Raw genomic sequence first — 14,075 nt, 5'->3', positions numbered from 1 at the left:
CCTCCGCGTCCTCCAACTCGATGAGCTTGTGCTTCGGCGGTGGCGCCTCTTGTTCCCTCAACTTCCATTTCGGATTGTGCTCAAGAAGTGCATAGCAATGAGCGAACTTGAACGGTACATGCTTCGAGCCCCTCCTCCAATCCGTCGTTGTAGTCACCGTAGTCCGCAGGCGGCGGCGTGTCGATGTTCACGGCAGCATCGTTGAGCATGTCAACATACGACTCCGGCGCGTCATCAACCACGAGACTTTCATCGACCACCTTGCGCGCATCGGCCAGCTCCGGCGGTGTAGGCACCAACGCCGCAGTCAAGGCAGCCACCGACGCCATCTTGGCTGCTGGTGGCTTCTTCGCAGCCTTCTTTGGAGCCGGCTTCTTCGGCGTCGGCGCCGCGGCCGCCACCTTGCTGCTCGGCCGCTTCACCCGCTTGACCGGGACGGCAGGGGAGACTGCAACGGGGAGCGCCGGGCCAGCGAGAGGCGCGGGGATGACGTGCTGCCCCAGCCGCTGCAGCAGCGAGAGGCACGGCGATGACGGCGGGATCGGTGGTGGCTTCCGCGGCGGCGCTAGATCCGGATGCGGTCGCTGCAGCTGGTCCGCGCGGTGCGGCCTTGCCCGGGAGCGGTGGAGGGGCGGCTGCGTCCATGTCGGGGCAGTCGCGGAGGCTCCGGTGGCCGGAGATGGGCGGGGGTGGCGGAATCGGGCGCGGTGGGTGGAGCGGAAGCGGGAAAGGGAGGAGCTGAAACTTCCTTAACGCCAAGGGGGGAAATGGATGGAGGCCGGCCTCGCACAACCCCTCCGACCCGAGAACTTGGGGGTCGCGCGGCACGAATCGGGGCGGTCCAGATTTTTTTTTGAAAATGGGGTCCGGTGCGGGATCTAAACGGTGCGTTTTTGCCCTTCAAACCAGAAATCAACGGTTATTACGCGGATGGGGGTCGAATGGGGGATCTGCTAGAGATGCTCTTAGCTCTGCTCACTAAACCAACTTAGAGGTAGAACAGCTCAAGTATACTCTGTTACTAGAAGTCTAGAACCGACGTAAACATACAATGTGCTAACCGACTTGCCCAATTCGTACTTATTTTTTACTCCGTACTAGTAGTAGTATGATAATGCGTTAACAAATGTTTAACCCAGAACGCGCCGATGTTTTCAACAGGTAGCCAATGCAATCGTATATCCACTTCAACAAAGTATGACTTGCCCGCGTCCACAGGAGGGTGGAAGCAGGTTCCATCATTTCCTGTTTTTTCATCAAAAAGATACGGCGCCCTCTTCCTATTACAAGCAATACCCAGAAAGTGGTTTCCTTGGGAGAAGAGGGTCACAAGCACACCATCAATTGCATTATCCCCACTTCAAGGATTACGATTTACGAATCAGATAGGCAGTAATGAGATGTCTTCTCTTTATTCTGTTGTTACTAATGTGCTAGTTATGCAACTAACAACGATGCCACTTGTTGAAAATGTTTAAATCGATTTGAGGTATCACCAAAGTAGAATCTTCGCTTGCTGGTTTAATAGCAAAATCAAAGGTTTGACAGTAAGAAAATGCAGTGTAGCTTCTAGGATCGATCATCTGCCGTATACACTTCTGTCCTAACTGACAGAGTTCAATTACAACCAAGTCCGGACCTTTTTTCTGCCGAACCAACCATTGAAGTAAAAGAAATATCTTAAGAAACAACCACCCAGCCTTTCAGGCATTCCACGACGCCGACCGCCTCATTGTCGGCTTCACAGGCCGGTCTTCCTCCATGGAGATCATCATGAGCGTTGACGGGTCCTCCAGCATCATCCGGGCTACCAGGTAGCCTGCAATGGACCATGTTTGGAACTTCCTGGCCTGCTTACCTACAAACTTTCCCAGCTTGCCGTCATAGTACTCGGGCCAGCCATCCTTCAGAAGCCTAGCCTCGGAGAGCTCGATGGCGCGCTTCGCCATTTGTGGCCGCCCGGTCTTGATACAGGCTGCAGTCAGCAGCCACAGAAGAACTGCAGATGGACATGTGAGAATGTTAAAATTCGTAGCCTTCAGGCATCCAAAGATTGTTTTCCGTGTGTGACTAAAAGAACGGTTGAACAAACAGAGCTACGTCTCTACTCCTCAAGTGGAAGGAAGCAGTGACAGACATTGCCCAAGTAATCAGAAGAACACAGGTTACGAGCTTTGCAGAATATGAGAATCATGATTGTTCTGACATAAAAAGGGTAGATGCCTTCTGTAGCTTCAGAATCAGGTTTTTCTAACCGTTTATTATTATTAATACTATTTTATTATCATCATTATTAAAGTTGTACTCTTCGCTCATGAAAAATAATTTCTCTTCACATACTAGAAGATTTACCAATCAAGGATACTGTTTTTGGAGAACCAATCAAAGAATACATTGCAGTATAGAATGCGCGCTAAAATAATCTAGACACTAGCAAAGAGTAAATTACCTGGCCATGATCCTCCATTATGATAACTCCACCGGGTATTCTTGGGGTCGCAGCCAGTAATTATTCTCCATTCATGGTTCTCAATTGCAGGATAACAAATCTTCAGAGGCACCTCGCCCACTAGTTCATCCCACCTCTCCTCGATCAGATCCATTATTGCTGATGACTGCTCAGGAGTAGCCAGAGATGATATAATGGCAATACAGTTTCCAAGAGCAAACCACCTGAAGTCCATCATGGCAGGGCTGACGTTGCCAAGAAAGTAGCCTCCCCGGCATGGCATGAAATCAAACACCCAATCAGGGATTGAATCTGGGATGACATTGAATTTATTCACAGCAGTGTGGGAGTACTCCTCTGTTTTGTATCTATAGATATTGTTTAGATGTGGGAAGTCCAGCCAGAAGTAGTTTCTCATGTGGTAGGTTAATGCATGCAGCCGTTGCCCTATCTTCTCAATGAAGTCCTTCCCTTCACCATCTGGCTTAAGCATTTGGAGAGCACATCTTAATGCCATGTAGAACAGAGCTTGGATCTCAATAGGATAACCATATATACCCTGAAAATATAGATTGCATTTGTAGCATTACAGTCATGTAAATATAGGGATATTCACTTCCAAATCAAATTGAAGTTGTTACCCAAATTCAAGCAAGCAACAGGAAACTATTATATATTTCAGAATATTGTTTGCCTTTTAGAAATATTATTGCAAGTTTGCAACTCAAAAGTCAAACAAGCAACACTAAAACTTTTAGGATTATATTTTAGAATACAAATCACCTATTGCAAGTATTGTATTTTCTTAATTGTCCTAAAAATAATTGAACTTCCTACTAATGAAAAGTTGTATCTCACATGCCCTGTCTTAAAGATAAATAAATTAACACATACACCATTATCTTTAGAAGATGTCACCCTCTTGCTGTCTTGCATAATCTTTGCTAATTAATGGTTCCATACGACAATAATAAAAATAAAGGGAAACCTAATATTCAAAATCTGTAACTCTGCAATACCACCCAGTCAGAGTGTGCTGTCTATCTGTAAATGTCTTTTTAAACAAAGTTATCTGTTTAGGTAAAAATAAATAGATGCTCATTTTGGTTGTACAAGAAAATGATAGCCAGTCTTGTTCTGTTACTGCCTCAACTGAATTGTGCTAGAACTTAAGTGTATATAATTCTGGATATAAATAAATATAATTGAAATGCACGTACCATTCGACGATCGATCATTGAGCACCCATCTGTGCAGAGCAGAGTTGGGAAAGTATCGAATCCCTCAGATAAGCAGAGATTCAGTATCAGTCTCATGCACTTCTGACAATCAGGAGATTCTGACAAACTAGCATCTCCAGTATACTTTGTATAAGCCCGGAGCAGAATAATCCACCAAAATCCAGAATCCACTGGTGCCACCCTGCCAATCGCGCTCTCACCAAAATCTGCAACTAATGTTTCAGTGTTTCTGCTTTTATTACGGTCCACCTTGAAACTTGCAGGCATTGCTCCTGCTCCAAGCTTGAACCGGTCTACCATTTTTTCTGAGCTTTGCAAGTGGAGAGTTTTCAACAGAAAGTTCTTCACTATTTCGGGCTCGTTATTCATTAGAAAAGCTAATGCACTAGGAACAAAATCCCGGACAAAAACCTACCATTGCAACGATAAAATCAACAATAGTACAGCATCAGATATTGGTTATTTAAGAAAAAGTAATAGAAATGAAAATGCAAGAGAACAATGACTATGAAGCAAACAGAGTATCCGAAGCCATACAGCCCATGAAAAACAAATTCCAATGCAAAATTTCACCAATTAATCTCGGATAATACAGGGACCAAGTGAACACCTTCTGTTTCATCAGTTTATAACAGATAGTGTCCGCAAAAGGCCACATAATAATGTAGTGTTATCGCTATTATACATACAGCAGATGGAATGAAGGAAATTACAAGGCAACTGGATGTGCTAAATTACTGATATAGATACATCTAAATATCAGAATCTAGTAGAAAAGAAAAGGATGAACTGTGTTCAAATATGGGAAAGAGGGTTTTACCTGATCATAATTGAGCACTTCTTCGGATGCATGATCTACCGCAGCAATTGTACCAACTGGTTGGCCCCGAAAATACACTACAGATTTCCTGAGTGCCTCCCATGCTTCATTCACAAGGGGGTGTGGCCCACTTGGCTCACCAAAGTGTGTTCCCATTGAGAACGGTGAGTCAAACCCAGTGCGGAATGCAGGTGACTGCATTACACTATCAAAGCCATCGTTTTGCCGATGGGTGTGGGTGAGCTCGCTCCATGACTGCTCATCAAATGACCTCTTCCGCTCCAGCGTGTACCTTGGCTTGTCAATTAGTAACCGTGAGAGATCGAGATTGATCTCAGCCTCTGACGCAATGGAGACATGCGATGAGACTCTCTTCATGATTCCACGTTTTGGTCAACTGTTTCAGTTAAGCTCCTACAAGAAAATTTTACATCAGTTCAGGTTCAAACAATGGTTAATTGCAGAAAGTTTTCTTCTGCATTATAAAATAAGTTAAATTATCACCGAAAGGTAAAACAAAGTTTACAAAAAGCTATACTACCTGCAGCAACTAGGTGTGGATAAAAGAAAACTTTGCATATACGAATAGTAAGCTATAGCAAATAGTAATAGTTGGCCAAGAATCAATCAGCAAGATACAAGTATTCACTAACGATGGGGTCGAAATTTCTCACAAATCCGAAGTGCTCTGACCGCTTGATGAGCCAACCAAAGTGCAAGTGTGCAGCAAAGTTGCTGAAGAATAATAACTCACAGGGCATTACGCGTCTCTTCCCCAACTATATATCGGGGCAATCACTGGTCAGCTGCAATGAAGAATCAGCGCACTGGGCAGCAGCAAAGTATTACAGTACTACTACTCTAGGATCAAACAGCACCCGCAGCCACCAGACTGCGATGAAATCAGAGCCCGCTTAGGAGAGCGCTGACCCAAACAACTAGGGCGACCGACACAATAACCAACCAAAAGGCTGGATCTGAATCTAGAGGAATGAATGGCTCGTGCACCAAAAAAAAAAAGGGAGACACCGTCAGCTGGAAAGCTCAACAAGTCCAAGAAATTTATTCGGCCGCCGTCTACTATGACAATGACAGGTACGATTTGGAAAGCTCTGTAACCATCTATCTTTCGTAATCCAAGTTTGTTTCTTTGAATCTGAAAAGCCCGACTATTCCAGGAGAGCGAAACGGGTTTTTCCTCTACGGAGACCACAAGCAGAATTGACGCGGAAATCCAGCTCCAACTCGGGAATCAGCAGTTAGACTCGAGCGCACTATCGCAATCCATTGCAGAATCCATCACGCACGCAACTAAAACCGAAACCTCGAACCACTAACACCGGCGATCCAGATCCATGCCCGGCAGTCAGCTACATCTATCAGAATCCTACCGGAACCTGATCCGTCCACCAAGAAAACACAAGAAAGCAGGAAATCGATCGCGGGAAAGAAAACAGAGGAATCGCCGGGAAAGACGCACCGTGGGGGAATGAGTGCGGCGTCGGATCGGGCAGACGGAGGAGGAGGCGGCGGAGTGGGGGTGTAGTGCGCGGGCGCGGGGAGGAGACGGCATTGGAGCTGGGTGTATTTATAGGGAGGGCGCGAAATGAGCGTCGACCTTCCTTTTTCTCCTGCTGCTGCCGCAGCTTCGAAATCTCGCCGGTGATCGCCTGCCCGTTGTTGTTGCTTCGGTTGTCTTTTTCCCTTTCCTTTTTGGTGTTTGTTTTACTTTGGAGTATATTATCTGCAACGTGGATGGAATGGTATGATTTTGTTGAATTTGTTTCCGGGTAATGTATAAGATATTTTGTTTGTTTGTTACGGATAAGAGGATTTGGAGATAATGTAGATTTGCCTCTTTTTTTTCAAGATCTTGATGAAAAGCTGATTAATTGCCTTAGCAATTACTACACCGTCTTAGATTAAGGATCATTATCGGTGGAGGGTGGCTGCTAACCTGATATATGACCAATGAGATCCTTTTTTTAGGTGCAAAAGTGGCCAAGAAAACCTGACGTCGCAAAGTGGATAAGCAGAGGATGGTGGTGATCATTATTTCAAGATTTAAATGCAAAAGGAGGGCGGGCCACCGTGGCTGCTATGACCAAGACCATCCCACGAGTCAAAAGATTTTTTTTTTTTGAGAACCACATATTTCATTAATCGAAAACCAAGTTACATGAAGCAACACATGTGGAAACTAAAAGACAAACCGGGATAAAATGATTATCCTGAATTTGCAGATAAAATCCTAAAAGATCGAGAAATACAAAACGATCCCTAGAGTTTCCTGCAACCACCGTAACCAGCGGCCGCCGCCCAATTCCAACGCCGCCGAGACGGACGCAAGAAGTGACGCCGAGCCTCCACCATTGCAAGATCCAAAAAAGCACCATCGCCAACGAGGTTTTGTGAGTCGATGAACAGAGCCTCGCTGCAAGCAGCCGAGGCACATGTCGGCTGTGGCACGTCGACCGGGGACGTCCCCGTGCCTGTCTTGGACCAAGATACGCCGCCTCCCATCGACGAAGTCGGAGAAGAACCGCATACCAACCACCTCTCGGACCAACATTTTCGCTCCGGAAGAACCACCTCGCCCGGCCCCCGGCGCCGTCGTGGACAACGACAAGCGCCAGTGACACGTCGAGAAACCGATCTCGCCAGATCTGAAGACCGGCGAGAAAACCAAGCTGCCAACCTGAAAGATCGACAAGCACACGTTGCCAACAACTCCGAGACGCCGCCGTGAAGGTCGCCGCCGGTGTGGGAGTGGAGTTGAGGGCAGATTTATTTGCCCGAGCGCCGCTCCCACCACCCCAACGACGCACCACGAGCAGCCAAGCCCTAACTACAAAACGGAGGAGGAACGAGGTCCCCTCCCCCTCCTGCCGCCGGAGCGGCAAGCGGAGGGAGAGGGGCCCAGATCTCACGCCGGTGGAGATTGGATCTGGCCGCCGCTGGTCTCCAGGGAGAGGGCGATGGAGACGATGACGGTTGGCTTTCCGTCTGTTCACGAGTCAACACTCATCCCTAAATTGCTAGATCCTATGGAGATGAGCTTTCAGCAAAGAATGTGCATGTTATTGCTATGGATAGCCTAATAATCCTATTGCACATTGAGCCGGTATGCCACATACTTCTAGAACATCGAATGCATTTATTTATTACTCAAAAAATGGCAAATGTTGGCTTTGTCTTCCACGGTATAGATCTAGGAAAAATCCTCAGCCTCCCGAGCCGTATGATCTTCATAAAACACGAAATAACGTCCATCAGATCATTACAATATACCCACCACCCATGTAGCAAAGGTTTTATGATATTGCAGCATCACCGCAACATTTTTTCGTGGTGAGTTAAATGTACGAAAAATATCACAACTTTTCAAAAACACCGACGTAGCAAAAAAAAACGAGTATGCATAAAATCCCACTAGTCGTAGAAAATCCACATATTCGAGGCCAAATCCTCGAAAAAAATAACACCTATATGCAACATGAGAGGGAAATGTTTGCAGCTATTCATGAAAACACAAGATTTGAACGGGGTGGCTAGAATCGTGGCACCATGTGGCTTTATGTTTGCAGTAAAATGCGCATGAGTTTAAAGCATTAAAGAAACATGCATGCATCAATAAAAATCCATGAAAACTAACATTGTGCTAGAGCGCTGATATCGCCGGATGGGGCTCGCCAGTACCCCCTTGGCGCTAGATCTAGTCATCATAGGCTCACCCCCCATAGTACCCCTTTGTTTCCCTTGAGTTATGTAGGAGGAAGTCATCAATTTGAATCTATAACTCGAGGCCACCCAGGCAGTCCATGGTAGCATAATGGGAAGGTGTCAGCTGCAAGGATTGGCAAGGAACAGACGCGTAGGAGATTGGGGATGGATAGGAGAGCGGTATCACCAGAGATGGACGATAAAGGGCCGCTAGATATAGATGGTCCGATTGCTGGCTTTGGGAGAGATAGGATAAAAGAAGAGGAGAACTTAGAAAGTCATGTGGGCTTGCGAGTTGGAACAACCCGGAGGATCAATCCTCGGGGTGAACACTAGTATTTTCCAAAGAAAATAAGGCCATGCCTTCCGGCAAAGACGACAAGACCAAGGGAGGAATTCGTGAAGTTAAATGTGGATGTTGGATTGCTTCTAGATTTAGGTACATGGAGAACTGGTGCAATGATCAAGGATTACCTAAATTCTTCATCGCAGGGCTGCAGCATTCATTTTGTATCTAATGCTTCTACCGCCGAGGCTCGTGCATTGCGAGACGGGGTACTACACATGTTTCTCTCTTTTTAAATAAGAAAATGTGAGAGGTGATTCTCTGATAGTGCATTATATTCACAGTAAAGGATTCGATTTCAGTGCAATGAAAGCTCATTGGGTACCCAAGCTGTCAATTGTTAAAGGTGTCATGCCGCTCTTAAGCACCACACGTGAGTGTGTTAAATAACCCAAGGTGGCCCACTTCATCCATAAGAGGGAGAATATAGATCTATTTGATCCCGTGGAACAAATTTTGTTAGGGCCTTCCAAGAGCTAATGCACAAATAAAAAGATTATAACATTGTGTCTTTTTTCCATGTGATTTTTTATGTTAATTTCAACCTATATAAGTATGAGTAATGGCAGTTATCCATGAAACTTAATCCAAGTGAGCTCGTAGGTAAAAATACTGTGGGCTGCAGATTCTGCAAATAGAAACCCCAACTTAAGAAAAAAATAGTAAGTTTAGTCATCCTAAAAAAACTTTAATCCAAGAAGCCACTAACAATTAATGCAATTTATCCTTCCCAGGTTGCAGCAATGAGAAAGAATTCAGTCGGAGGGAAAACCACTTGTCTTGGACTAGGGTTCCTCCCCGCGCAGCCGCCGCCGGGCCCTCCCCGCCTCCGTTCGCCCCCTCCCCCTCCTCTCCCCCGATGTCCTGGCACTAGCCTGTCGCTCCCCGCGGGCGGCAGCAGGGCGACCATAGCCTAGCTCCTCCCCGTCCCCCTCCTCCATCTCCCCTGCCGCCGCCGGGCAAAGCCCCGTGCGGTGCCGGTGGCGGCGGAGCTGTTCGTCCCCGTGCGCTTGGAGGGGTGGCGCGGGGCCTTCTCCTTCGGGCGGTGGTGCGCCTCGGCATGGGAGGTTCCGGCGGCGGCGCGGTTCTTCGGACGGCGTAGCAACGGGCGGCGGGCTGGCGATGGCGCGGCTGCTTGGCGGCGGGGCGACAAGGTGGCGCGCGACGGTGCTCTCCCGGCCAAAATTCGAGCCCTTTGGGGCTCATCTGGGGCTGGGTGAGCCGGGCGTGGGCGCTGCCGGACCGCTTCTGGCGGGCAGGGGGAGTGGCCGGACCGGAGGTTGGATGAGGTGGAGGTGCGCATCCAGTAGCATCCCGGTAGGGGCTTCACAAGCATGGACTAGGTGGGTCTGTGCTCGGCCGGGCTAGGAGGGCCTGGTATGCCCCTTGCCGGCGTGTCCGGATGGGTACCGCCATTGGCGGTGGAGACGGTTCCCTCCTGCGTGGCCACTACCTCGTTGCTCCTCGGTCTCGAGATCCTCCTTGGTCCCGCTGGCCTCGGTTTGTTCGTCGCGGTAAGGTGGCAATGGTGGTTCTATAGCCGTGGGGGCGCACGTTGGTGGGCGGTGAGCTTGGTGGAGCACAATGGAGCGTCCGGGGCAAGGTTGCAAGGGTCGGGAGAAATCTCTGTCGGGTTGGCCGACACCGACGTGGTAACGCTCGCGGGTGCCACCCTTCCTTCCTGAAGGGCGTTGGTGTTGCGGTCAGAAACCCACCGGCGGGCAGCGACGGGCAACACCGTAGAGCCGGGAATCTCCCAGGACTGCGGCTGGCCCTGGTCCCTCCAAGCGACGGCCCGCAAAGCCTTACGCACACACGTCCGATGCTTGTCGCAAGGGCGTGCCACCTGACCTATACCGGTCGGGAAGGTGTTGGATGATGCCTCGCTTAGTTTCCTGCATGGCATACACGTAAACGTTGAATACGAGCCTCGATCGGCTCTCGGGTTGTCCTGTGAATCGGCTCAAAGAGCCGATCCACCCATGATACGTACGAGGTGTACGATCGGATGGTGGTCTCGCTTGATCAAGATAAAGCTAAAGCGACCTACTACGATTTGGGGTTTTCACCGCATAATCGGAACATCCTACTCGTGATTGGGCCTCGCGCTCGCGTACGGTGATCGTAAGCCGATCCTAGACAGGGCCTAAAAACCAACACGAGGTTGATCCTCGGAACGTCCTGTCTAGGGCTAGCAAACGACACCCTACGCGCCGCTGGATCCTCCAACCCTTTGTAAGGCCTAACAATGCAGATATTAAACTAATCCTTGAAGAACAAGGAGCAATCATAACGGATCGGATCTACTAAACAATGATCAAGCGGGGTGCCGCCCTTACACCCGTGACAGGCGTAAGGGCGGCTAGATGCCTAAAGGTTGCACGACGATAGCATATGATACGAAGAACAATGCTAACCCTAAAACATCTATGATAACTACGTTGCTCGCCATCAAAAAGGCTTCGATACGAGCAACGCATGGAAGACGAATAAACGTGTGCTGCCTAGATCGCAAGATGCGATCTAGGCAGCATGGTGCTTACCCGGAAGAAACCCTCGAGACGGGGGAGTTGGCGATGCACCGAGATTGGTTTGTGGTGAACGTTGGTTGTTGTTTATTTCATAAACCCTAGATACATATTTATAGTCCGGGGGACTTTCTAATTCAGGCGTGCACCTAACCGTGCACGGGTTAAACTCTAACTTCTAACCGACACGTTTCCTACTATGGTACAGATACACGGGCAATTAGCCCAAACTTGGTACACAAGGCCGATTCATGTATTTCTTCTATATATATTCTTCAAGCCCATCTCCAATCGCGGCCCACCTCTGATCCGGTCAAATTCTGGTGATAACACATGCCCCCCTGGTTTTGGAAATGACATTTCCAAAATCATTACGCTTTTCTTTCGTCGGGTCATGTCGTGGCAGAAGCTGAACCGCCGCGATATCCTTCATTACGATGCCTTGCCTCTTCCACTTCTCCGCGTGGCACTGCGAAATTTTCTCGTTGGGCACAACTTCCTCGAAGCTTGTTGTGGCATTGAATCTCCCTCATATCCCCTTTATTTAACCGTTCTAAACAGTTCGCTTCTTCATCCCCTTCGCATTAGCACCCAAAAAACCCTCCTGCGCCACCATGTCTTCTTCCTCCTCTTCCTCTTCCGGTCTTTCCTATGGGTCTTCCTCCTCCGCGAGACGCCGGAGGACATACGCGCACCGGAAGAATGGGACCAGGAATACCACGCCTCCTCCATCCGGTCCGAGGACGACCGGTCCTTGACCGGCGGGGATGAAGATCTCCGAGTTCCTCGCCGATGGGGAGCTCGGAATCGGAAAGCGAGGATGACCTGTTCCCCTGGGACGGTTGCCCCTCCTCTGAAGAAAAGGAGGAGGAAGACGACGACGACTCCCTCGAGGGCTACCCGCCAGCGAAACGCCTCCGCATGTGGTGGGACGACGACGACAGCGATGATGAATGATGTCTACGGGAGCTTCTATTCTTGTAGACAGTGTTGGGCCTCCAAGAGCAGAGGTTTGTAGAACAGCAGCAAGTTTCCCTTAAGTGGATCACCCAAGGTTTATCGATCTCAGGGAGGAAGAGGTCGAAGATATCCCTCTCATGCAACCCTGCAACCACAAAGCAAGAAGTCTCTTGTGTCCCCAACACACCTAATAGGTGCACTAGTTCGGCGAAGAGATAGTGAAATACGAGGTGGTATGAATAAGTAGTAGCAACGGCACCGGAAAAGTGCTTTGCCCGGGACGATAAACAAGCGGTAGTAACGCAGCGGTAGTAACGCAGCAGTAGTAACGCGATAAAACGAGTAAACAAGGAGCGATAGCGATATTTAGGAACAAGGCCTAGGGATTAGACTTTCACTAGTGGACACTCTCAACATTGATCACATAACGAGAATAGATAAATGCATACTCTACACTCTTGTTGGATGATGAACACATTGCGTAGGATTACACGAACCCTCAATGCCGGAGTTAACAAGCTCCACAATTCAATGTTCATATTTAAATAACCTTAGAGTGCAAGAAAGATCAACACGACTAAACCAAGTACTAACATAGCATGCACACTTGTCACCTTCACGCCACGTAGGAGGAATAGATCATATCAATACAATCATAGCAATAGTTAACTTCACAATCTACAAGAGATCATGATCATAGCATACGCCAAGTACTAACACGGATGCACACACTTGTCACCATTACACCGTGCGGGAGGAATAAAACTACTTTAATAACACATCACTAGAGTAGCACATAGATAAATTGTGATACAAAACACATTGCAATCATAAAGAGATATAAATAAGCACTTCACTACGCCATTCATAACGGTGAGTAAGTATTACGTGAAATATAGCCTAAGAGACCCACACGGTGCACACACTTGTCACCTTTACACACGTGGGACAAGGAGTCTCCGGAGATCACATAAGTAAAACTCTCTTGACTAGCATAGTGACATCTAGATTACAAGCATCATCATATGAATCTCAATCATGTAAGGCAGCTCATGAGATTATTGTATTGAAGCACATAGGAGAGAGATGAACCACATAGCTACCGGTACAGCCCCGAGCCTCGATGGAGAACTACTCCCTCCTCATGGGAGCAGCAGCGGTGATGAAGATGGCGGTGGAGATGGCAGCGGTGTCGATGGAGAAGCCTTTCGGGGGCACTTCCCCGCTCCGGCAGGGTGCCGGAACAGAGACTCCTGTCCCCCAGATCTTGGCTTCGCGATGGCGGCGGCTCTGGAAGGTTTTCCGTATCGTGGTTCTTCGTATCAGGGTTTTCGCGACGGAGGCTTTAAATAGGCGGAAGGGCAGCCTTGGAGGGGGCCCGGGGGGCCACACCATAGGGCGGCGCGGCCCCCCTCTAGCCGCGCCGGGGTGTGGTGTGGGGCCCCCGGGGCTTCCCTACGGCGGCTCTCGGGTGTTACGGAAGGCTCCGGGAAAAATAGGACCACGGGTCTTGATTTCGTCCAATTCCGAGAATATTTCGTTACTAGGATTTCTGAAACCAAAAACAGCGAGAAAACGAGAGCTGGCTCTTCGGCATCTTGTTAATAGGTTAGTTCCAGAAAATGCACGAATATGACATAAAGTGTGCATAAAACATGTAGGCATCATCAATAATATGGCATGGAACATAAGAAATTATCGATACGTCGGAGACGTATCAAGCATCCCCAAGCTTAGTTCTGCTCGTCCCGAGCAGGTAAAACGATAACAAAGATAATTTCTGAAGTGACATGCCATCATAAACTTGATCATACTAGGCCCTAAAACCACTTTCTAAAGAGCATAGGAAGGGCGGTTGATCTTCTTCCGACTTATCCTTTAAAGTCTATAGTTCTGTTCTTTCTCAAAAACTCACTCCAGCATCCGCAAAATATAACTGAACTGTCTTCGCTACTTCGTGCTGTAAACATATGTAGTGGATGCAGCGATCAAAACAATGTGTTATCAC

The 14,075-nt window shown here is 48.3% G+C and overlaps 1 protein-coding gene across 3 annotated transcripts; it reads right to left on the bottom strand.

The window, feature by feature from the left end:
* Window positions 1-1,474: 1,474 nt before the first annotated feature.
* LOC124657392 (probable alkaline/neutral invertase F) lies at window positions 1,475-6,170 on the bottom strand. Of its 3 annotated transcripts, none has more exons than XM_047195983.1 (5): window positions 5,991-6,170; window positions 4,511-4,924; window positions 3,670-4,101; window positions 2,450-3,008; window positions 1,475-1,999 (listed from the first exon to the last, which is right to left on the bottom strand). In XM_047195983.1, exons 2-5 carry the CDS (start codon window positions 4,886-4,888, stop codon window positions 1,704-1,706), a joined length of 1,665 nt encoding a protein of 554 aa, XP_047051939.1. In that variant the 5' UTR covers window positions 4,889-4,924; window positions 5,991-6,170; the 3' UTR covers window positions 1,475-1,703. The 3 variants fall into 3 exon arrangements, with proteins under 3 accessions (XP_047051939.1, XP_047052000.1, XP_047052056.1); XM_047196044.1 differs by lacking the exon at window positions 5,991-6,170 and adding an exon at window positions 5,265-5,287; XM_047196100.1 differs by lacking the exon at window positions 5,991-6,170 and adding an exon at window positions 5,185-5,251.
* Window positions 6,171-14,075: the final 7,905 nt, after the last annotated feature.

The sequence above is a fragment of the Lolium rigidum genome, chromosome 1, assembly GCF_022539505.1.
Source record: "Lolium rigidum isolate FL_2022 chromosome 1, APGP_CSIRO_Lrig_0.1, whole genome shotgun sequence".
Lineage (NCBI taxonomy): Eukaryota > Viridiplantae > Streptophyta > Magnoliopsida > Poales > Poaceae > Lolium > Lolium rigidum.
This window is presented reverse-complemented; position numbering and strand designations above follow the sequence as displayed.